General features: G+C 44.9%; 1 protein-coding gene across 1 annotated transcript in view; it reads left to right on the plus strand.

Annotated features, from left to right (window-relative positions):
• Window positions 1–23,053, plus strand: part of ccser1 (coiled-coil serine-rich protein 1) — a 217,557-nt gene that overhangs the window by 91,380 nt on the left and 103,124 nt on the right. Inside the window, exons 9-10 of the mRNA XM_080739096.1 lie at window positions 63–140; window positions 18,985–19,062. Coding sequence (XP_080595222.1) covers window positions 63–140; window positions 18,985–19,062 — 156 coding nt within the window. The remainder of the gene's footprint in view (window positions 1–62; window positions 141–18,984; window positions 19,063–23,053) is intronic.

Here is a 23,053-nt window from a genome sequence, read left to right on the forward strand (position 1 = left end):
ATCCTTGTACCCAGGGCCCAGAATTTGGTGTGACGCCCTGCATTTGTTTCCTTCTTCTACAGAGCACAGAGACAAGTCCTGCCAGCAGCCTCCAGTCTCTACCCATCAGCCCTTGTAGTGAAAAGTCCCTTCCACTTAAGGTAAGCCTAATGAGAAACCACATGTCATTTCAAGAAGTAATTCAATAATTGCATAATTATGAAAGATATTGGTTGGGAAATCTGTTGTTGTCTCCGCAAGGCCGAAAGGCATGGGAAGACTTGTTTTGCACCCCGTCTGTCGGTCCGTGTGTCCGTCCGTCCATGTGCCCAATCATTCTGTCTATGTGAACAGCTAATCTCCGGCACTGTTGCCGCGATGGCAGTGAAACTGTGCACGTTTTTGGAACAAAAATGCCTCAAATCCTGAATTCAGCGTCAGATTTCCCTGCAAAGGCAGAAGAAGACATGGCACCCTTTTCACACTGGACTATTAGCACCACCAGGAGGCCACAATAACATGCCTTACTTGGCCGAGACCTGTGCTTGGAAGAGCACTGCTTCTAGTTGTAATGTAATTGAGTTATTCAGCAGTAAGTGCTGAAGAACTCAAACAATGGCCATTGGAGTGTGACGTACTGTAAACAAGTAAATTATAATACACTGCATAACTGCATTACACTGCATTAACTGAACTTTACTGTACTGTATGTGACGGGCTTCATATAGCAACATACACTAAGGCTTGCCCTGCCTTAGTTGTATCAGATTTTTATTTGCTGGGGGGGGGGGATCCATACCTCTGTTTTTGATATGCCCCTCTGATCATTGCATTATGAGCACGTACATTGGCTATGTAGCCCCTCTTTTTAAAATTAACTCTTTTACAGCTTTGAGCGAGCGCGCTCGTCCATTTATTCAAGTAGCCCACGGCCGCATGAACGAGCGGTCATTCGTTCGTTCTTTTCCCTGTCTGACCACTGTGAGCAGATGTGGGGTGGCGCGGGTCTCTGCAACAGCAGCAGCTCAAGTTACGCTAGTCTCAAATCTTGACCACACATAAACAATAATTTTCTGGTTGTTTTCTATGCCTGGATTTAATTTCTCCATTTCTATGTTCTAAACAACTGGTGAGAGAGTGGGACAAACTTCAGCCTCGTCCATTGCAAATGGCTGCGCCCAGCCAGGACGGAGAGGCGTGGAGAGAGAGAGAGAGAAGATAGGTAGAGAGATTGAGAGAAAGAGGTTGAGAGAGAGGCAAAGCGCCTTGCTTGCCATGACAAACTCCAGTCCCCTTCTGTCTTCCCGGTCTGTCTGAGCTATGTGATCTGGGGGAGATTGATTACTCTCCGCAGGGTGTGCTGGCTGTGTGTGTATGTGGGTATCAGTGTATGTGTGTGAGTGAGTATGTCTCTGTGTGTCCAAGTATCTCCAAGTTTCAAATTTGTATGTTTTTTTTTTTGTAAAGTAAAGCCCTGCTTCATCATACAAGACTGTCGCACAAAACTAGAGAAAATAGCAGATCTACAAGCACACAACGCCTAACGGTGTGAGGGGTTGTGTGCTTGTAGATCGGCTGTTTTCATTATTTTAAATCATTTTTAAAATGGTAAATACAAAACGTACGGTTTTTGGCATTCAAGGTTTCCACCCGACAACAACGATATCAAGGGAAAGGATTTTGTGAAGCCTCTCTCTAGGACGAGGATTTAGTCGGGTGGGCTGGCGGATGAGTTGTTGTTACGCTTTTAGGGCGGAGGAGGCGTTGTGTGTTTGTGTGTGGATATTGTGTGCCGTGCACGCGTGTGCACACACGTCTGTCTCTGCATTTCTGTGCATGCGTGTGCATCATGTGCTGTGTGCAGGGACGTGCAGAGAATGTTAGAGAGGCAGGGGCTGACATTTTTAAAAGGGCCTTTGGTGGAAATATCGACGACGCGTTGTGAGCTTGGAGGTCGGCTATTTCGGTACTTGATACCACACTGAGCTAAGCATAATCAAGTGAATACTGGAGGTGTGGCATAACAGCATATCTTTCTACACAGAGAGGGCAATATTTTCAACTTTAGATTCTGCATTCAACTTCAGGAGAGTTTGGATTAGGCAATTCTCTTGAATGCTGCCTTCAGCTATGGCATGGAAAGGGGGCATTTGCATTTCTTTCACCATAGTAAACACTGCATTCATGGTCTGGAGTGGGCACTTTTTATGGACGGATAAAAGGGTGGGGACTCATGTCTATGTGTGCACGTGCCTGGCTGTATGTGATCCACTTTGTGTATAGTATGTGTTTGAAGGTGTGTGTGCATGCGTGCGCGCAAGCCTGACTCTGTGCATGCGTGCAGGTCTATGGGCAAGCTTGCGAATAAGTGCATATTGTGTGTGTATGTGTGTCCTCTTTACTGACCTACATGGACGCACAGTGGCAGCTTGATGGCAAGTTAAAAATAACAGTCCCAGGTTAGGACATCGCATGAGAGATGCTACAGTAGTACCCCTCCCACGCGCGTGTGCACAGTCTGCGCGCACACACACACACACGCACGCACGCACGCACGCACGCACGCACGCACGCACGCACGCACGCACACACACACACACACACACACACACACGAATGGCAGTGGTGGAAAAAGTACTCACATATTTTACTTAAGTAAAAGTATCAATAATGCAATATAGAAATACTCTGCTACAAGTAAAAGTCTGTAATTCAAAATGTACTTGAGTAAAAGTATGAACGTGTTGGCATCAAAATGTACTTAAAGTATCAAAAGTAAAACTACAAAATGTTTGAAAATAGCAGATCTACAAGCTCACAGCGCATTGACACGTTGTGAGCTTGTAGAAGGCCTTACCTGCAAAGTAACTAGTAAATGAAGTTTTCAAATAAAAGTAGTGGAGTAAAAGTATAATATTTGGATCCGAGATGTAGTGGAGTAGAAGTAAAAATACTGGAAATTGAAAAATACTCAAGTAAAGTACGAATACCTCAAAACTTTACTTAAGTAAATATACTTAGTTACTTTACACTACTGATGAATGGATGGTGAAAGTGAGACGAGAAGTGGGGGTAAAGAGATTAGGTTACACAGCACAGTGCATCCCAGTGTTATACAAACCTCAACAGAAACTGATCAGATAAGTCACATGCAGCCACGTGGAGCCAAATATTCAGTGATGCTAACTGGAAAGTAATGTGTGAAATTTGACTTGCCTTAAGTGAGGTTTAAGTGAGGTTTTTAAGATTGATGTGATATCGCCAGGACTTCATCAAGTTAATGCTTTATACTAAATATAGTAACATTCTCTATTCCACCGCCTCCCCCATTCTGTCATTCAGAACGTTTTCATGGCAGAGAGGTTGTACCTGAGGAATTGGCACCATCTTCCAATTAGCGCCAATGAAATGTTGACACACTGTGGCAAGAGACACTGAGGAAATGGCAGAAAGGTAGTTAGAGGTAGGATACCTTTATATACACAGTCTAGTTAAAATGAGATGGAACAACAGACATGAGTGGGAGATAGTTGAAGGAAGAGTTAGTGGTCAGACAAGGTCGGATTGAGAGGGAGAATTGGAGTCAGTGAATTTGAGTCAGTGACTGTGCGGACAAAAATAGGTCAAAATAGCAGTTACTGAGAGGATAACTTTGTTTTGGTTGACACTATGGGAGACAGAAAGAGGAGAGTGATGGAGACTAGGACACAGCGAGGAGCCCTTAAGCCTAAAATACACCGAGCCGACAGTTGGATCAAAACAGCAGGGGCCCGAGTGCCGGGGGTGGTCTGCTTGGCGTGTGTTTATTTTCGGCTGACATCACAGAAGAGGTCAGAAGCCCGATTTAAAAAATGAATCAGTGCTTCGCCGTTGCCTAGTAGTCAATTTAGAACCAATCAGCGTACAATTGAGTAGGAGAAGGTTGTGGGTCGAAGGCATTTTCCACACGGAGCACTTGTCATCCTGGTGTTCTTGTTGATTGATCGTTGTAGAGGAGGCTCTCGCCGTTTTGGGCAAGTTTAAATCTCAATTTGTTCTGGCCATGATGTAATGCAAATGAGGAGGAGGACACCCAGCAGTGCAGTGAGGGCACAATAGTCTGTCTGAGAATTGGAATTTGTTTTTTGAAAGGTTCACTGCCGCCGACACTTGCTGCTGTGACCCCAGCTGTTGTCAGCCAACTGTTGGCTTGGTCTAATGTATAGCCATTAGTCAACAATTTACAAGTTTGTAGATCCACTCGTCGCTGTTGTGTGTGCGTGTGTGTGTGTGTGTGCGTGTGCGTGTGTGCGTGTGCGTGTGCATGTGCGTGAGAGAGAGAGAGAGAGAGAGAGAGAGATAGAGAGAGAGAGAGAGAGAGAGAGAGAGAGAGAGAGAGAGAGAGAGAGAGAGAGAGAGGGAAACAAGGACATACAGTAACATTGGCTAGAGAGAGAGAACAAAAAGGGGGAGTCGCTTACAGGAGGAGGGGAAGGAAGGGGAAGATGAGAAGGTGGGTGGGATTGAAGGTTTGTTGGGAAGAACAGAACTTGTCCTGGCGTTCCAGAAAACGACACTGCGGGTGTAAAAATAATCTACAGTAGCCACCTGAGAGGCTGCTGCGGTGCCACTGCATGGCCTAGTTTATCTCAGGCCCATTGCACTCGTACGCCACCATCTTCACGTGATTCCGTCCCAAATAGGCCACACTACGGAATTTCAGAAGGTTGGACGAAGTCTCGCATCATACTTCTTTTTTTTTTGCCTGAGGCATAGACACAAAGACATGTTTTAAGACAGTGCTTCAGTGAGTGGGATTTCTTCAGTTCACACACTGGATCATGCTCCCAATAATGTTTATCAGATGACCACCAAAGGTTTTAATTTAATTTGGTTGTAATTTAATAAATAGCTACAGGAGCATGAGCCAGTGTGCAGACTATTTCTGTTTTTTTTTTAAAGATATGTTTTGGGGCTTTTATGCCATTATTCATAGGACAATAGACTGGCAGGAAATGGGGAGAGAGATGGGGAGTGACACATAGCAAAGGTAGTCGGGATTGGGAATCAAACCAGCGACACGCTGTCAGGCTATATCGAGTGGTATGCGCCTGGACCGGTAGGCCAGCGGGCGCCCCACACTTTCTATCTTTACGCTTTCTTGTGTCCGGCAGCAACTGGTATTTTATTATTTGGATATATGTGCTTTTGTAAACCTTTTGTACCATTAACTACACCAAATATGTCTAGCATCTGCGGCAGCTGTTGTACTTCAAGGGGAACTTTGGGGCCTATATTTACTTTAGTGAGGAGTGCGTGAGAATCTTTTCAGTGCGTTGAAAGTTTGCAAAATGAGTGTGTTGGAAAATGAGTGCACACAAAGTAGTGATACAGTAAAACTATAGTAAGGTATAGTCTATAGTATAGTTACTATAACTAAGTTATAGTTAGTATATAATGCAATAATAATGTATGGTTGTCAGTTGTCACAGAATCCCATGGCACACCTGCACTTGTCTCACGGCACACCATCAGTGTTGCCAAGTCGGCTTATTTTAAGCAACTTAAGACTTGTTTTTCTTTAAAGTTGCTTGTAAATACTGGTAGTTGCAGGTTGTGGGCTTGTAGATCAACTATTTTCAAATATACAATGCATATACGGTAGGTTTAAATTGCCTATAGTCGCCTAATGTGGCCTAGTCGCTTCTTTTGGGCTTGTTTTCATAGACCTGGTTTTCTTATTCCTCTCACAAAATCTGGCTACACTGACTGCACACCATTTGGTAAGCACTGATATTACACACCAGTGCCTAAAAGAACCCACGCAGACAGACCCACACATGCACCGAGGTAAAACACAACACACATACACTCACTCCACCACTCCATTTCGTGCCTCAGATAAATCTGGGGCACTGCAGTATGCCAAAGTCATTTATCCATCTCTCCATCTGTCTTTCTCTCTCTCTGTCATTGGAGATAACCTTTTCCCCAAACACTGTCTGTTGGTCAGAACCTCGCGCTGAATGCCGGGTCGTCCGGTCTCGCAAATACTCTGATTTTGAGGTGTGTGTGTGTGTGTGTGTGTGTGTGTGTGTGTGTGTGTGTGTGTGTGTGTGTGTGTGTGTGTGTGTGTGTGTGTGTGTGTGTGTGTGTGCACGAGAAGCTATAACGTCATCTGGATTCCTGCTGCCTTCCTGATATTATCCTGTGTTGACCTCTCTCACACACACACACACACACACACGCACACGCGCATGCACACACACACACACACACACACACACACACACACACACACACACACACACACACACACACACACACACACACACACACACACACACACACCCAAATTATGTATTTTCTATTTAACGAGTCCAAGGTCAGTGTTCCTGAGATAACATCTTGTGAGGATAAACAAACTTAAAACAGTAAATGCTGTAATAAATTGACATTTTTTATTTGATTAAGTGTGATATCCCACATGATGCAGTTGTTTTGCTGGCCAGCCACACTGTCGCACCCTATTTTGAGCATGTCATAATAAGTGAACATTTGGCAAAAAGAGGAGAACCTTCAGCGAAAATAGCAAGCTCATAACATGTCGCAATGTGTGGTGCACTGGCGTTGTGAGCTTGTAGATCGGCTATTTTAAGTGAAGACATTTATTTTAGAGTGAAAAAAAGGAGGCATAAGTACAAACCCCTCGTAGACACCGATCAACTATAAGAATATAGGGTTTTAACTTTTAAGTGGTTAAATGCCCTGTATTCAGCATTGTTCAGGTACACTGTGAGATCAAGCTTACAAATGCAATGTAATAAGCCGGTTACCAATATACAGTAGGTATAGATGGGCAGGGTCACACTCTTGGCAAAGCTCTTTTTTTTTACTCTTGGAGTGTTGGCATATCGACATCAGGGGTGGAGTGGGGGGTACGCTTAAGATTCAACTGATAGAAGAATTTGTTCAGAAAGACAGATGGGTTACACCCCTTTGTCCATACCTCTCTCTGTCTCCCATCCTGTCTTTTCTCTTGTTCTCTCTTGTCCGTTGGGTCGGGAGGTGCTGTTGTTGATGTCGACAGGTATGAGGCTGTAAGAACCAATATGTCTCTGTATCTCTTTCTCTATCTGTCTCTGTCTGTCTTTCTGTCTGTCTGTCTGTCTGTCTGTCTGTCTGTCTGTCTGTCTCTCACCCACCTCCTCTCTGTGTATGTGTCTCTCTCTCTCTCCTCCCCCTCTCTCTCTCTCTCTGTCTGTCTCTCTCTATTACAGTATTTATCAGTCTCTTAGCCTTGACTGTATACTGGTGACAGTGGCTCAGGAGGTAGAGTGGCTGCTTGGTAATCGTCTCCTCCTAGTTTTGTGTCGAAGAGTCCTTTAGCAAGCACACTTAAACCCCAACTGCTCCCCATGAGGAGATTTGTACCTTTCATGGTTGCTTCCGTCATTGGTGTGTGTGAATGGGTGAATGTGATGCACACTGTCAAGCGCTTTGGAGAAAGAATACTATATAGCCTAGTAAGCCTACCGTAAATGCACCATTTACTATTTATATATGTGTTTATACATTGATTAACTTGTTCACTGAAAGGATGGCGCATTATTGTTGTCAGACAGACACATAGCACAGACAGATGGGCACACACTGACAGACAACCTGACAGTACTTCAAGTCTGTGTGTGTGTTTGAGGTGTTCTTTATGCGTCCTGCCTCTAATCAGTCCCCCAGAGGACGTACAACAAGCAGCGGGCCTTAAACCAACCATGAATACAAAGGAGCTGATGCTTTTAAACAGTTCCCAGGAGGGAAGACATGATGGGAGAGGAAAACACATTGGATTGGCTACGCCATCTCTAGAGTATGTGGAATGGACACAGCTATGGAACAAAATGTACCTATTCCCATTCAAATTCACACAGTACAGCCCGTTCTCACTCCCTCTGCTTCACCCCCCCGACGCATTCCCGACTCGCTTTCAGCGTCACCCGTGCGACGCGTTGGAACGGTTACAGCGTCATCCCGACAGACGTGAACGGAGAGTCTTAGTGCGCATGCGCCGACACATGTTTACTCGAACATGTATCTATCGTCAGTGGGACGCGAATCACAACATGTCCGACCACCTAAACTATGCCTAACTCTAACCCTAACCCTAAACCTAACCACAGTAAAACTATGCCTAACCCTAACCCAAACCCTAAACTTAACCTCAGTAAAACTATGCCTAACCCTAACCCAAACCCTAACCTTAACCTCAGTAAAACTATGCCTAACCCTAACCCAAACCCTAACCTTAACCTCAGTAAAACTAACGTGTCGGCGCCTCCGTGCAGAGGCGCCGCCGTCGTGGATAGTGGCGTGATAGGTAACGTCGGGTGGCAAACCTTACATAGCGGTTTCGAATCCCACTTCGGGAATGCCTTTTTTTCTCCTTCTTCTTAGACCACTGGGCTTACCCAAAGTGTCCCCCACCAAAGTGTCCCCCCCCCCACCCCCGCCCCCCCCTGACGCATTAGGGTACTTGACAGGGCGTCAGGTGTCTGACACCTTGGGGGTGAGAACCTGTTGCACAGTAATGTGTGGGTGTTACGCCCCTTTTTACTGTGCAGCTAAACTGGCCCACACGGGTTGCTGTTTAGTGTGGTTTAGTTTAGTTTCTAGTTGTTCATGTTATCAGGTATTTTTGTGTTTGAGCTCAGGGCAGCTATTGGTGAATACAGTAAAGCACTGTCCAGACCGGCGAATTAGCGAAAGCGACGTGAATAAGCGAACCTAAAAGGCGAAGAATTCGCGATTCGCCTTTTTCCATACACACCAAAAAGCGACGCGAATATGCGTATAATATTCGCTTAATTCGCCTAAAACGAGGGGGTGATTATCTGCCTCTGGCGCAGGAGAAAGGAGAAGAGAAGAGAGGAGAGAGTAGAACGGAGACAGGGTCCAGGGAAACAAATAGTACACGCGCTCCCTATTTGTGAGACAGTGCGCTCTTCGTATTATATCGCCTCTCTCTGAGTCTGCATGCAGTGCATTTGGCCAGAGAGAGAGAGGGGAAGGGGGGCAGAGCGTTCACCGTTCCTCCTCCGCCCGTGTCCCTGCATACTGGCAGGTCCCCGCAGCAGCTGGTGGAAAGTAACTAAAACTTAAAGTACATTTACTTGAGTAGCCTGTACTTGTAGATGAGTCTAATTTCCAGTACTTTCCTTCTACTCCACTACACTTCGGATCCTTTTGTATTTAATACCCAGCGATTTATTTTAAAACACTAGTCTTTTTGCAGTTATAAATTAGCCTAAAACATACCATGCTTTTACCAGTAATACATTCGAGTACTTTTTTCCAACCAGCCACGCTGCCACACAGAGAGAGACACGGAAAAGGAGAAAAACACCGCTCCCCTCGGCCTCAATGCAACGTGAAGGTCCCTCCACCATTCTCTCTCTCTCTCTTGAAATAGGGTAGAGTGAGCTTACTTTGATACAGAGAGAGAGAGGAATTTGCCTTTGAACGTTCGCTAAATTCGACACAAGGGCGAATATAAAACAGACGCCTTTTCGCTTTTTTGAAATTCACGTTTGGTGTGGATGCTTCCATTGACTTTATAAAGTTTAAAAAAAGGCGAATTATACGCTAATTCGCTATTCGCCAATTCGCCCTCAGTATGTACAGACCTTAACAGTATGTGTCCGTGTCTGTGGTGCTAAATAATGGTCAATGTTGGGCATTACCACCTCATGATGCTAATAAAACACAATCACCATTTAATATCTCACTGTGCTCATTGTTTGTTTTATGTTATTATATTAAGAACAGCTTTGTCTCTATTGCAGCCCCTCATTGGGTTTATTTTGTTCTTGGCAATGCATGGTCGTTTTTATGAATTCTTTTTTATTGTGTTATGTGTGTTGTTTATTTTCAAACAATTTATTTTGTTCTGCATAGTTTTTTTTAAAAGGGGATGAAACCTGCAGTTTCTTTTCTCAGTTCGCCGACTCCACTAGTTTAAAAATGCAATCAAATGGGAGTGGAGAGGGAGAGGGCCATCTCCACCTGCACAAACTGTACTGGAGGTGGTGACTATTTTAAAACTGATTACTCAAAGTTGTACTAAAGTACCACACTATAAAATATCTCGTTACATGTTCACCAACTTTTGAGTTTCAAGTTCTGACATTTTACATGCATGGGATTTCTGGATTTGTCTGGAATACCAGACTTTTGACCATCTCCATCAAGTCATTATTGAGATCCACGTGATTTGAGGAGAACTTTATGGTTGGTTGTGGGAGGGTGGGGGCTTTTGTTTATCCCTCCTAAATCAGCTTTTTTGTCTTTGTAGACCACCTTATCTAAAATATTATACAAATTAACACAAATTGAAAGACAATATTGGGGTCCATTCACACCAAGCATAATGATAACTACAATTATAACGATAATTATGTGAGTGTCCACACTGAATTGTAAGTTTTGAAAACAGCAGCTAGCACCAAACACATGCTGCGCAGTCCAGCTGTGAGGGAGAGAAAGCGAGAGGGGAGAGATCTCTGTCTCGTGGTGCTGAAAGACCCATGCAAAATAATATATGGATGATTATTGTTAATTATTCATTATAATACTCTACTACTACTAGCTATTCATAATCATCAACTCATCTACATTGAAAGAAAAACTTTCTTTGGGTGAATGAGACTGTACATCCCAGTAGTCCTTCCGATGGATTATGAAACAACTGTTTTTATTGATTATAATCGCTCTGAAAGTGATCAGACAAAACGATATTGTTTATGACTTTAAAATGTCATATTCATAGTCATCGTTATATTTATCGTGGTTGGTGTGAACGGCATTTTTAGTCATTATTTTGAAGTCCTGCGGCGTTGTCTGTGAATGCTGGCAATTCCTCTGATTATTTTGATGTCTGCCTAATGCTTACTCGCACACTCACAGCTCTTTGCTCCCTCAGCCAGGCTATCTTACTGGCTTGTATTAGCATTTTTAGCGGAATAAAGGTCACCGAGGGCAGTGGAATGAATTGTAATGATTGCTGGCTTGTGATGGTGATAAATAAGCCAATATTGCCCACAAGGACTGCGGTAGTGGAAATTCCGCTGAATGGATGTAGTGGAAATGCTGCTTCTCTCCGATGAAATCGCACAAGTAATCATATTTGCTTTAAATCAGGACATTTTGCATTGAAATATAGCAATGGCTATGCATTAATTCCCCTAATCTCCTCCGGCACCGTTGGACCGATTGGCGTGAAACTTTGCATGAACATTCCGAGTAGTCCAAGGAAGTTCCCCATTCTTTTATATCAGCCTTATGGTGGCACTATAACAGGGTGCTTCATATTTTGGCCAATAACTCTTGAACCATATTAAATATTTGAAAACACAAATTGACATGAATCCAAAATACACTGATGATTGTGCTGAAACTATATGGAATCTATAAAAAAGGTTGTGGGGGTCCCTGCTTCCTCTCTCTCTCAACTAAGGGGTTCTTGGCCTGTAAACGTTGAAGATCCCTGCCATACAATGTAAAAGAATGCCCTGGATTCCTTGGATCATATTCTTCCCACATAGGTTGCACCCATTTGCGGGCCCTGGGTAGGCAACCCAGCCTGGTGGAGACCCACGCTCTGAGGAGTGCACTTTTACAGTTTGATCTATAATTACTGGATGGCTCTAATTCAAGCCATTACACTTTTTGCTTGAGTGTATAAATACACCTGGAAAAAATAGTTCCTTACAAATGCTGCATTTTTAACTTGAATGTAGCGTTAAGAGCGAGGGCTTTTAATGGTACCAGCACTCACCCACATTGGCAGAGTGGTTTAAAACAAAATCAAGTGATCCATTGAGTGCTTCCTTCATTATCCCTCAATTTTACTTAGCTATGCGTAATATTACCGTGCACCACTTTTCAATTTGAGTTTTTCATCTGTCCAACAAAACAGTAGGCTTCTATTTTTGGACCACTCACTATGGGCTACTATTCTGTTTTATGTGAGCTGATTCTGTGTTCATATCAAACTTGTTTTATCGAACTTCTGAAATACACACATATGTATTTGTCATTTTGGCGTATGAAATAAGTTACTTTTAGTATCATACTGTGTATACAGTAGTATTCTATTTAAATACTCACAAAAGGTTATCATACTGTATACATGTACAGTATTACATTATACAAACTAGAACTGCACTCTGTCGAGGTGCCAACTTGCTCCTCGTGCACAAGTAGTCGCCATGAGGTGCGCCCACCACTGGCATCACCAGGAATGCTGGTCCCTCATTGGCTGTTAATGATGACGTTGCCAGAAATGCTGGTTTCTGATTGGGCTATGCTACGGGCTTAAACACACACGGCTGCCTAGCTACATACCTACCTACTGTATCTACATACCTACCTACATACCTACCTACTGTATCTACATACCTACCTACCTACCTACCTACCTACCTACCTAACTACATACGCAGCCGAACGCAGTACTTGCGCGCTCTGCTGGCGCAAAGTAATTACAAATTTAAGTGCCAGGTGAACCCAGGGGCATCAATTGGGTATGGCAGGGGTATGCAGCTGCCATACCCTGGGTCCAGGGGGGAAACTAAAAGTTACTTTTAAATATAAATACATGAATGTCTCTTTGTCTATCTGTTCTGGTTATTATGTTGTTATATTACAGTAAAATAACTACAAATGCAAAATTCAACAAAATGGTCACTTTAAAAAGGTATTATAATTATATTCTCCACACTTTTATTCTCCCCATCTTGACAGAATGGTATATTCCCAGGTTCCGCAGGTCAGCTGCACAGGTGCAATGCATTATTGTTAATTGTGGCACGTTTACTAACATGCCAAGTTTAGCTGCACTTGAACAACCGTTCCAGGCTGCCATATCCAGCCCAAGAAACCGTAGAAACGGGGGGGAAAAATAGAATGTAATGGCAGGTGCACTTACTTATGTAATGCCTAGTATTTTTGTGTACTTTCGCAAACACCCGTGGATATCATTATACCTTAAAAAAAACACATCTTACTTTCAAACCAAGCATGTCAGCAATTCTGATTTCAAGACTGCTCTGTATTAGGCTATTAGTTTTGGTGCATGCATTGCCGACCATTGGCACTTCCAGCTCTGTAAAAGTCTAACTTAAGACAGCTCAATGGGATGGTGGGTAAGCTTGAAATGTTTAAAGATCGGCAGAGCTCTATGGTAGAATATTTTTTCTTACTCCCTCATGTAAAGGTAAAATGTAATGGAATTTAAATAATTACTCGAAACGAGAATAATGCCACGTCCATCCCCATGCTCACTGTCCAGCTGCATACACTGATTGGTGAGTAAATAGTAATCTTAGCATCCTCCATACAAAGGCATGTGAAGTGGAGGCACTCCACTGGCTTTGATCAGATTTAGCCCCATTGAGGCCCTTCTATTCATATTAGAAGTAAAATCCTGTGTCCTAGATTTTCACAGTAGCTTTAGTAGTACACTCTTGAGAAATTGGTTGGAAGGGCACCTTATAGTTAATCAAGTCAAGCGTAGTTAAAGTGTGCACATGTTTTGATAACCCCTTTTCTTCCCAGGAAGTGTAAATGTATGTCTCTTGTCTGATTTTATTAGTTTCTGCCCTCTTTCTTCCATTTTAGTGATTGTTTGGTCCTGTTTGCTATTGAGACAGATGGGTCAGAGCACTTTTCAGTTGCAGAGAAATGGATTAGATGAGTGTGTGTGCGCGTGTGCCTGCGCGCGCGCGCGCGTGTGTGTGTGTGTGTGTGTGGGTGGGTGTGGGTGCGCGCGTGTGCGTGTGTGTGTGTGTGAGAGAGCGAGAGAGAGGCTGTGCGTACGTACGCGCTTGCCTGCATACGTGTGCACGTGCGCGTGCATTTTTGGTTTCTGCCCACACAAACCAATAAAATGGCATCAAAAGAAGCGATAAAAGTGCAAGGCCGGGCTGCTCTATCATTGGTCATCATCACAGAGGTCACACAAACACATAAAGACCCTTGGCATTGGATGGGGATCTGGCGAGGTGATGTGTGCTCCATCCTTCCCTCGCGTCCTTTCTGTTTTTCCATCCCTCTTTCACACTCTCCTTTGTACTCTGACCCGTCTACCATCCACATAAGTCTCAATAATATCTACTTTAGTTTAGTTTTCTGAAAGGTGAAAGAACCAATGCCCACAGTACATTTACTGTACACTGAGGACACACACACACACACTCTCTCTCTCTCTCTCACTATTCCTTGCAATGTTTTTTTTTTGTGTGCAAAACCTTTAACCCCTTTCACGCAGCCTTACATTTAGAGGCATGCTAATGCAATAATCTCCAGAGCGATATTTTACTGCCAAAGCTGTCAAGAGTAAAGTACGGCACTAGAAACACATTCTGGTCTCTTTTACCTCTGATTATTTGACCCGTAAATATCACAATCAAAATCCATTTCCCCCATTTATTTCGTAATTTAGTGTATGTTTTTTGTTAGAGGGGTACTGTCACCTAAAGGGGTACTGTCACTGTTAGGTATATGTTATTCCTTTAGAAAGTAAACCATAAGTCCGTTTGAAATAACTGTAAGAGAATAGTTCAGAGTTCAGCGTACAGTACAACAATTCACCCATAGTGCCTTCTGCCCATACAAAACATAATTTCACAGATATATGGAGTTACAGAAAACATTAGTCAAATTCTGATTGGACAATTATAACATAACAATGGATATCAGATGTTTTCGTGTCTTGGGCCTAGTAGCCAGAAGGACAATGCCAGATATGGCTTGGCATTATCCAATGTGTTATCCAGTGTCCTGGGCAGTATGACATTATTGACTTATCATTATTCTCTGGTCAACATCCTTTGTACAGACCTGCAGTGGAGCACATTTCATCACGTGCATTAGTTAGTTGATCAAAACAAAATAACCTTGACACTTTTAACACTGAAAGTGGTGTCTAACATTAAAATGTAATTTTATATTGATATCGATCAATCCTTATCGATCAGTCACTTTAAAAAGTAATCTTAAAATATGAGTTAATATTTTTATGATGTCATTGTGGGAATGCGCAATTATAAGCCAATCAAATTATTTGACTGTACTTAGATTACTTACTGTACTGGTCAGCTGTTGTTGGGGGGCGAGGGGCAGATTACACTGTGACATGAGTTTCAGACTATTTCAGACCGTTTTCAGATCACGTGACCTACTGTATCATACTATTATAATTTCGGGGCGTGTCAGCGGGCCTTTAACCACATCAACCCTTAGGGTCCCTATTCTGGGCACATCATGATAGGCGAACATAGGCAAACGTTCGTCGAAAATAGCCAATCTGTATGCTCACAATGCAATTAGTGTTACAACATTTTGTGAGCTTGTAGATTAGCTTTTTTGATGAAGACATTTGGTGTAGAGGGAAAATAAATTGGGGCGCCTAGTACAGAGCCCTGGGTACTCCGGTAAACTAAGTATATAGGGTTTAAGTGGCTAAGTGTGGAGGCGTGCTTCTGTCTTCTCTAGGCCATTATCTTCCCCCAACAGCATGTCCAACACCTACCATGATACCACGCTGATACAGCCAATTAAAATAGAATGTGTCCAAAACTTGTCAAATAGGCATTATTTACAGTAACTTTAGCTCGGTAGGGTCCCGGTCAGACCTAAATATGGATGGGATGTCTTTGACATTGAAATGGTGATGTATAACTGGGCATTTTTTAATGGGTGGATTTGACCTTCTGTCTAGAAATAGTGGAAGAGAGTTATGATGTTCAGCACAAACAAACAATTAACTTGAAGCCAATACTTGTGTCCTTGTATTCTTGCTTGAACAGTTCATTCCAAATGAACTGAATATAAGTGCAGAAAATGGGCCATTCATTGTCTGAGATTTGGAGAGGAGCTGCAGTGGTTTTGCAGTACCTCCCCACAGCTATTTCTTCCATGTGATGTTTTCACATTTCATGCTTATTCATCTTTGAGTAATAATGTCCCAGTCCCAGACTCTCTCTCTCTGTCTCTCTGTGTCTCTCGCTCTCTCTCACACACACTTTAACAAAACACATTGTAAGTATTTAGAGATCCTAAAACTACTCATTCTTATAATGAGTAGGTTTTTGGATAACATTGCGTGTGCATGGATACAAATTCCCGAAGTCGCGTATTATCTTGATCTCGTTTGATAGGGAGACAATACAGCCACGGCTGGTACAGAGCAAGAATGTACACTTGTAATATGTAGACATTTACATTTAAAAAATTGGACCAGAATGTGGCCGAATGTGCGTTCCAGGTGGTCCAGCTAAATGACGGAGAGTTGGTAACCAAGTGGACTGTTAGATCTTTAACTCCTGAGAGCGTAAAATGAAACCAAATGGACCCGCTTAATGACACACAGGGCTGCTGCAAACCATTTTGGGCATTCCCATGACGTTTTTCTCGCCGTCAAAATAGGGCCCACAGACACTTAGTTATGGAATCCAGCAGCAGCACAGATTTATTTCACTTTATTTCACTATCCATTAATAGTTTTTCTGTTACAGTTCCCCTTCCCATATTCTGTTCCCCTTCAATCTGGCTAGCCATCGTCAAGGAAAAGTTCGGTCTTTGCCTCTGCCTATGCCGATGCCGATCCTCACTTCCCATGTGCAATTTCAGATTGATAGGCCAGCTGACTGACGATAGAAATGGATGTAGACAGAGTTGTCTGTTTTTTTTGTACAGTAGGAATCATTACAATACAATAAAAGTCACCTTGAAATGACTTCAAAGCATTGTGTCTGTGATGCAATACCTGCATAAGCACAGGTTATATTTATATGTTTTAGTTAAGGAGTAACATGTTGGAAGTGTGTCAGGGTGGCTGTGTGTTAGAGAGGTCATTCAAAGGACCACGATGGTGTTGCTGTATAGTACCCTGTGGTGTCTCTTTAACTCTCTCTCTCTGGTCCTTTAGTTAGATGGCTCCCCGCGGTCTCTGACCATCATGCTCTGCCTCAGGGTCTCTCTGTCCTCTCCAATGCTTCCACTCCCTCCCTCTCATTTGCCCCTGGTTCTTCTCATCAGCAGCCCCCTGTTTTCCTTGTTTCCGCTCATGTCCTTGAAGTGGCCGTACCGGTATCTCTTTCCTCTCTCCCTCACTCCCTTCCTACTGGCTACTGCTCATTCATATTGTCGTTGTCGGGTGGAAACCTTGTACAGTATGTCCAAAACTGGTTGTTTTTGAATTTATCACATTTTTTTAAATGATTTACACACAACGCCTCGCTTTATAGATCGGCTGTTTTCACTACTCTTGTGCGATGGCCTTGTATGATGAAGCAGTGCTTTACTTTGCGAAACATTTTGAAATTTGGAGATACAAAGTTTCTGCCCGACAGTGACAATATACTTTTCTTTTCAATATCTCAAGCACTCACTCTTCCTCTGCCCCAACTCACTTCTCTCATTTTCTGTTGCTCTCATTTTCACTTAACTGCCCCCCCCCTCTCTCTCTCTCCACCCCTCTCCTTTCTCCTCATCGTGATGGGTAGAAGGGAACTTTGTATTAAAGGTCACACTAACGTACCGTTTGCTCTGCCACTGCGCTGCCACTCCAGTTCAAACAACGATTACCACCAATAACTGGACTGCACTCTGAGGTGCCAACTTGAGCCTTGTGCACTCATAGCCAAATATGGCCTACTTGTGCGCCAGCTGAGCACCCAAGTAGGGTGATCGGTGCTGTCTGTATGTGACAGTGGGGTATGTGGGAGTGGGTTTTACTTTACTGGAGTGTTTCCAACTACTACTTTTACTTCTACTCCACTACATCTGAGAGGCAAATATTGTACTTTTACTCCGCTACATTTATTCAAACACTTTAGTTACTAGTTACTTTGTAGATTTGGATTATCATTCAACATACAGTATATGAACCACTTCAGCCCTATATCAATTTCGGGCATTTGATAATGGGTTAAACATGTTGAATTAATTGCATGTTTTAATTTGTTGGATGATTGATTGATTGAATACCGTACTTTATTAGCAGTTTGCAAAAAAAAAAAAAAAGTTTAACCAAGTATGAAGTCAGCGGTGGTGCGTGTGCATGCGTGCATGTGTGTGCACACTGTGCGTGTGTGTGTGTGCGCGCGCGCGCGCGTGTGTGTGTGTGTGTGTGTGTGTGTGTGTGTGTGTGTGTGTGTGTTTGTGACGCAACAGCACCACTTTGGTCACCAGCGGTATTGCAGGCTATATACCGATGCTCATACACGCATACCCACTACACACATACGCTCACGCTAAAGAGACGGTGTACCATCGCTCGAAAACATTAAATAAAGCACAGGAAAGTGTAGTTCAATACAAGGTATCCTAAGAGGAATTTAAAACCTATGAAAAATAGGGGTCCTTTGTACATAATTCATCAAAGATTTTGTTACATTTTGACAGCACTAGTTATGGCAACAGAGAGAAAAGAAAACGACACAGCCAGGCACTCAAAGGAGAAACAAGTAGTTACAAGTGGTTAACTTAAAAGAGGTGCTCCTGGATCAAACGGGATAAAACATGAAAAGAACCGAGGTTCCGGACACTCGGTAATAAAAGCCTTTATTAAAACAAGGCTAATGAGTAATGACAACATGTTACCACCAAAGTTGACCAGAGTTATGTTCGAAACATTTTGGCGCCTCCTTTGTTTTGATTAAAGCATTTTTATCTTGTGTTTTTGTGCGGTGCCTGACACTCCAACATTTGTTGTAGCAGCGTAAGGCACCACTCAGGTCACACTGGGTGTTATGTTAGTTAGTTATGGCAAAATAAAAATGTGTCATGCGTTGCTCGCCAAAAATAATTCCACTGAAGCAGTTATCGAACACATTTTACACAAAATCTCTGGCCTTTATGACTTCTGTGTCCTCATGCAGGGAGTAACATGATTTATTTACTCTCTGTGTGTGTGTGTGTGTGTGTGCGTGTGCGTGTGCGTGTGTGTGTGTGTGTGTGTGTGTGTAGGATCCAGCCCGAGAGGAAGCATTGCTACAACAGCTGAGGGAGAAAGACGAACTGATCATAAGACTTCAGACTGAACTGGTGAGAGATGAGCACTCGCACATGCACACATGCACACATGCACACACACGCACACGCACACACACATGCACACACACACACACACACACACACACACACACACACACACACACACACACACACACACACACACACATACACACATTTAAGCATAACCATATTTTGGAAAGGAGTCAGCTTAGGTGGTTCGGGTATCTAGTACGGATGCCCCCCGAGCGCCTTCCTAGGAAGGTCCTCGATGCACGTCCCGCTGGGAGGAGATCCTGTGGCAGACCAAAGACCAGGTGGAAGGATTACATCTCCAAACTGGCTTGGGAACGCCTTGGTATACTCCCTGAGGGAGTGGAGGAAGTTGCTCGGGATAAGGAAATCTGGAAGTCTCAGTTGGAACTGTTACCCCCGCGACCCGATTTTGGATAAGCGGTCGACGATGGATGGATGGATGGATATTTAAATCGGTAGGTTCCGTACGGAACCATTGTTTACTTAGAGATGGAAGGATGACCTCCCACTTGGGTAATGTCGCCCCCTGGCGATCATTCAGAGAAACTACTTCAGCTCCCGTACTAACGTAGGTAGGAAGGGCCTGTCACTCAAACCAGAGTGACCCGCCTCCCGGCTATAAAAGCCCCCGGAGGCGGAAGTAACATCCTCTTAATACCACTCTCTGCCACATTCAGTGAAACAGAGGGGCATTACGTGGGAGGTCATCCTTCCATCTCTAAGTAAACAATGGTTCCGTACGGAACCTACCGTTTACTGTCAAGATTCCAGGATGACCTCCCACTTGGGATTCTTAAACTCCCCTCTAAGCCACAACCTACTCTCATACCCCCACAAACCCCTCATACAGGTGAGCACAGCCCAAACGGGCGTGACCCATCACCCAGAAGGTCCCAGGCCCACCGGACCTGGGTGTGAAGGAATGAGAAAATAGAGAGAGACCCTGACAGACCGAAGTCCGCCTCATTCAACTAAATGAAAGGACAAGTCCGCCTTATAAGTAAGACACACTAAATAAGGAAAACACAGGGTCCCCCCCACAATACCCCAGGTGGCTACATGCCCACCTGTGGGAGGGGAAGATCCGACTCCTCTATGACGTAGAGGAGACAGCAGCACCCAGAACCGAATGCGCTAGCGAAGAGGATTCGATATCCAGGTGATAGTAGGCTGCAAAGGTAGAAGGCGAAGACCAATTCGCCGAAACACAAATCTCCTGCACGGAGACTCCCTTTGCCAGTGCCCACGAAGTAGCCACACCCCTAGTACTATGGGCTTTAAGCGCCACCGGCACTTCCACTCCAGCACTAGAGTAAGCCAGCCTAATAGCATCCACAATCCACCTCGAAAGAGTGGGTCTAGACACCGGCTTTCTGACAAGAACATTGCCCATTCCCACGAAGAGCTGTGAAGAAGCTCTAGAACCAGCAGTCCTGTCACAGTAGGCCTTCAGCGCCCTGACAGGGCACAGGCAATTCAGCCGCTCATCCTCCACCGAGACAAACGGAGGAGGATGAAAAGCCAGAAGAACTACAGGCTCCTTAGGAACCACCATGTTCTTAGGAACAAACTGAAGATGATGAGGCTTGAGCAACACCTTGAGGTCATTGTTCATAAACTGCATGCACTCCGAAGACACCGAGAGAGCCTGCAGGTCACCAACTCTTTTAGCCGTAGCCAAAGCCAGCAAAAGAGCCGTCTTGAAACTCAAAAATTTCAAAGGCATCCCTACAAGCGGCTCAAAGGGAGCCCGACATAGGCCCCCCAGAACCACCTGCAGATCCCAAACTGGGAACAAAGACCTAGTCACCGGCCTCAAACGTTCAACTCCTTGCATGAACTTGACGACCTCCGGGACTTTAGAAGGTGCCTTGCCCGCCACCCCCAGGTGACAGGCATTAATAGCCGCCAGATACCCCCTAAGGGTAGAAAACGCAAGACCACTTTTCAAGCGGTCCTGCATAAATTCCAGAATTTTCTGGGCTGACGCCACATGAGCCACCACCGGCGGAACACGCGACTCACACCAGTCCTCAAAGGCATTCCACCTTCCATCATAAGACGCCCTCGTCGAAGGCGCCTTAGCACTTTGAATGGTATCAACCACTTCAGAAGAAAAACCGGCCGCCAGCAGGTTTAACCTTTCACGTGCCAAACCCACAGGTCTAGGACCTGCGGGTCTTGGTGGAATACCTCCCCCCTGGCCTGCCTCAACAGATCCCTGCGCTGAGGCAGCTGCCAACCCGGTTCGCAAAGGAGAGGGGCGATCGCCGATCTCCACGTGCCCTTGTAGGGAGCCACCAGGAGCAGACCGAACCTCCTGACTCTCTCCAGAGTGGGACGGATCATGTCGAAGGGGGGAAACGCGTACAGTAGACCTCTCGGCCACGTGTGCGCTAAGGCGTCCAACCCCAAGGGAGGACTGCCTTTCACCGCGAAGAACAACGGACACTTCGTATTCTCCGCTGACGCAAACAGGTCCGCCACTGGCTGACCGAACTTGCGAAAAATCTGGCTCGCCACCCTGGGGTGGAGAGACCAATCCTCGTAGCGAGGACCCCCCCTGGACAGGAGATCTGCTCCGCTGTTGAGGAGACCCGGGACGTGTAAAGCCCTGATCGACTTGAGGCGCGACAAGCACCAAACCGTCAATTCTCGAGCCAGACGATCCAGTGGCAACGACGACAGGCCTCCTTGTTTGTTGACATAAAACATGGCCGTCGTATTGTCGGTCCTGACCAGAACATGACAATGCAAAATCCAAGGCTCGAAATGCTTGAGCGCCAGGAGTATAGCCATCAACTCCAAATAGTTGATGTGACGACTCCTCATTTCCAGAGGCCAAAGCCCCTGCGCTGTGCGCCCCTCGTAAGTGGCTCCCCACCCACTGAGACTGGCGTCTGTCGTGATCGACTTGTGGGAAACCACCTCGCCAATCGAAACTCCGCTGGTGAGGAACCCCTCCACCCGCCAAGGAGACAGGGCGATCACGCAGGAAGGGGAAACCGTAACCTTCTTGTACTTCAAGGAGGGCGGGATCCCGAGTGATAACATCCATCGTTGAAAAGGTCTCATATGAAACCTGCCCAACCGCAACAGATGTACTGCGGAAGCCATCATTCCCGTCAGTACCATGCAACTCCTGTAAGTGACCTCCTGGCCTACTTGAAAGGAGTTGAGGCATTTCCGAAACCTGTCCACCCTCTCCTCTGAGAGACGAGCCGACATGACGGACGAGTCCAGAAGGACCCCAATGAAGGTAAGACGGCGTGCTGGAGTCAGCATGCTCTTGTCGTGGTTGACTATGAAACCTAATGCCTTTAGGTGAGCCAAAACCACTTGTGTGTGACGCGCCACTTTGTGGGCGGAGCTCGCTGAAATCATCCAATCGTCGATGTACGTAGCCAACCTGACGCCCTGCTGTCTCAGCGGCGCGATGGCTGCGTCGGTCACTTTCACGAAAACCCTCGGGCTCAGTGACAGACCGAAAGGGAGTACTGTATATTCGTACAGGCGACCCTCGAAGGCGAACCGTAGAAATTTCCTGTGTGGGGGATAAATCAGAACGTGCTGATAAGCATCCTTCAGGTCCACTGAACAGTGGAAATCCCCTTGCCTGACCGACCGTAACATGGTGGGTACAGTTAGCATCCTGAAAACGTATTTCTTCAGGTAAACGTTTAGCGCCTTCAAGTCCAGGATGGGACGTAGCCCCCCCCCTTTCTTGTGCACCAGGAAATAACGGCTCCAAAATCCCAGACGGGATTGGGTCCTGTCCAGCTCCACTATAGCACCCTTGCTTAGCAACGAGCTGATCTCCTCTCTCAAAAGATCTGCCTTTAAACCACGCGCCCTGGTATGAATAACCCTGCTTGAAAGCGGAGGTACATTCGCGAACTGTAACCTGTAACCCTTGGTTATCGTTCGAAATACCCAATGGCTCGGTTTGCATAACTTCCACTGGCTCGCGCAGCGTGCTAGCGTGTTT

This window comes from Nannobrachium achirus (assembly GCF_963921795.1).
Source record: "Nannobrachium achirus genome assembly, chromosome: 12".
In the NCBI taxonomy this organism is placed as follows: domain Eukaryota; kingdom Metazoa; phylum Chordata; class Actinopteri; order Myctophiformes; family Myctophidae; genus Nannobrachium; species Nannobrachium achirus.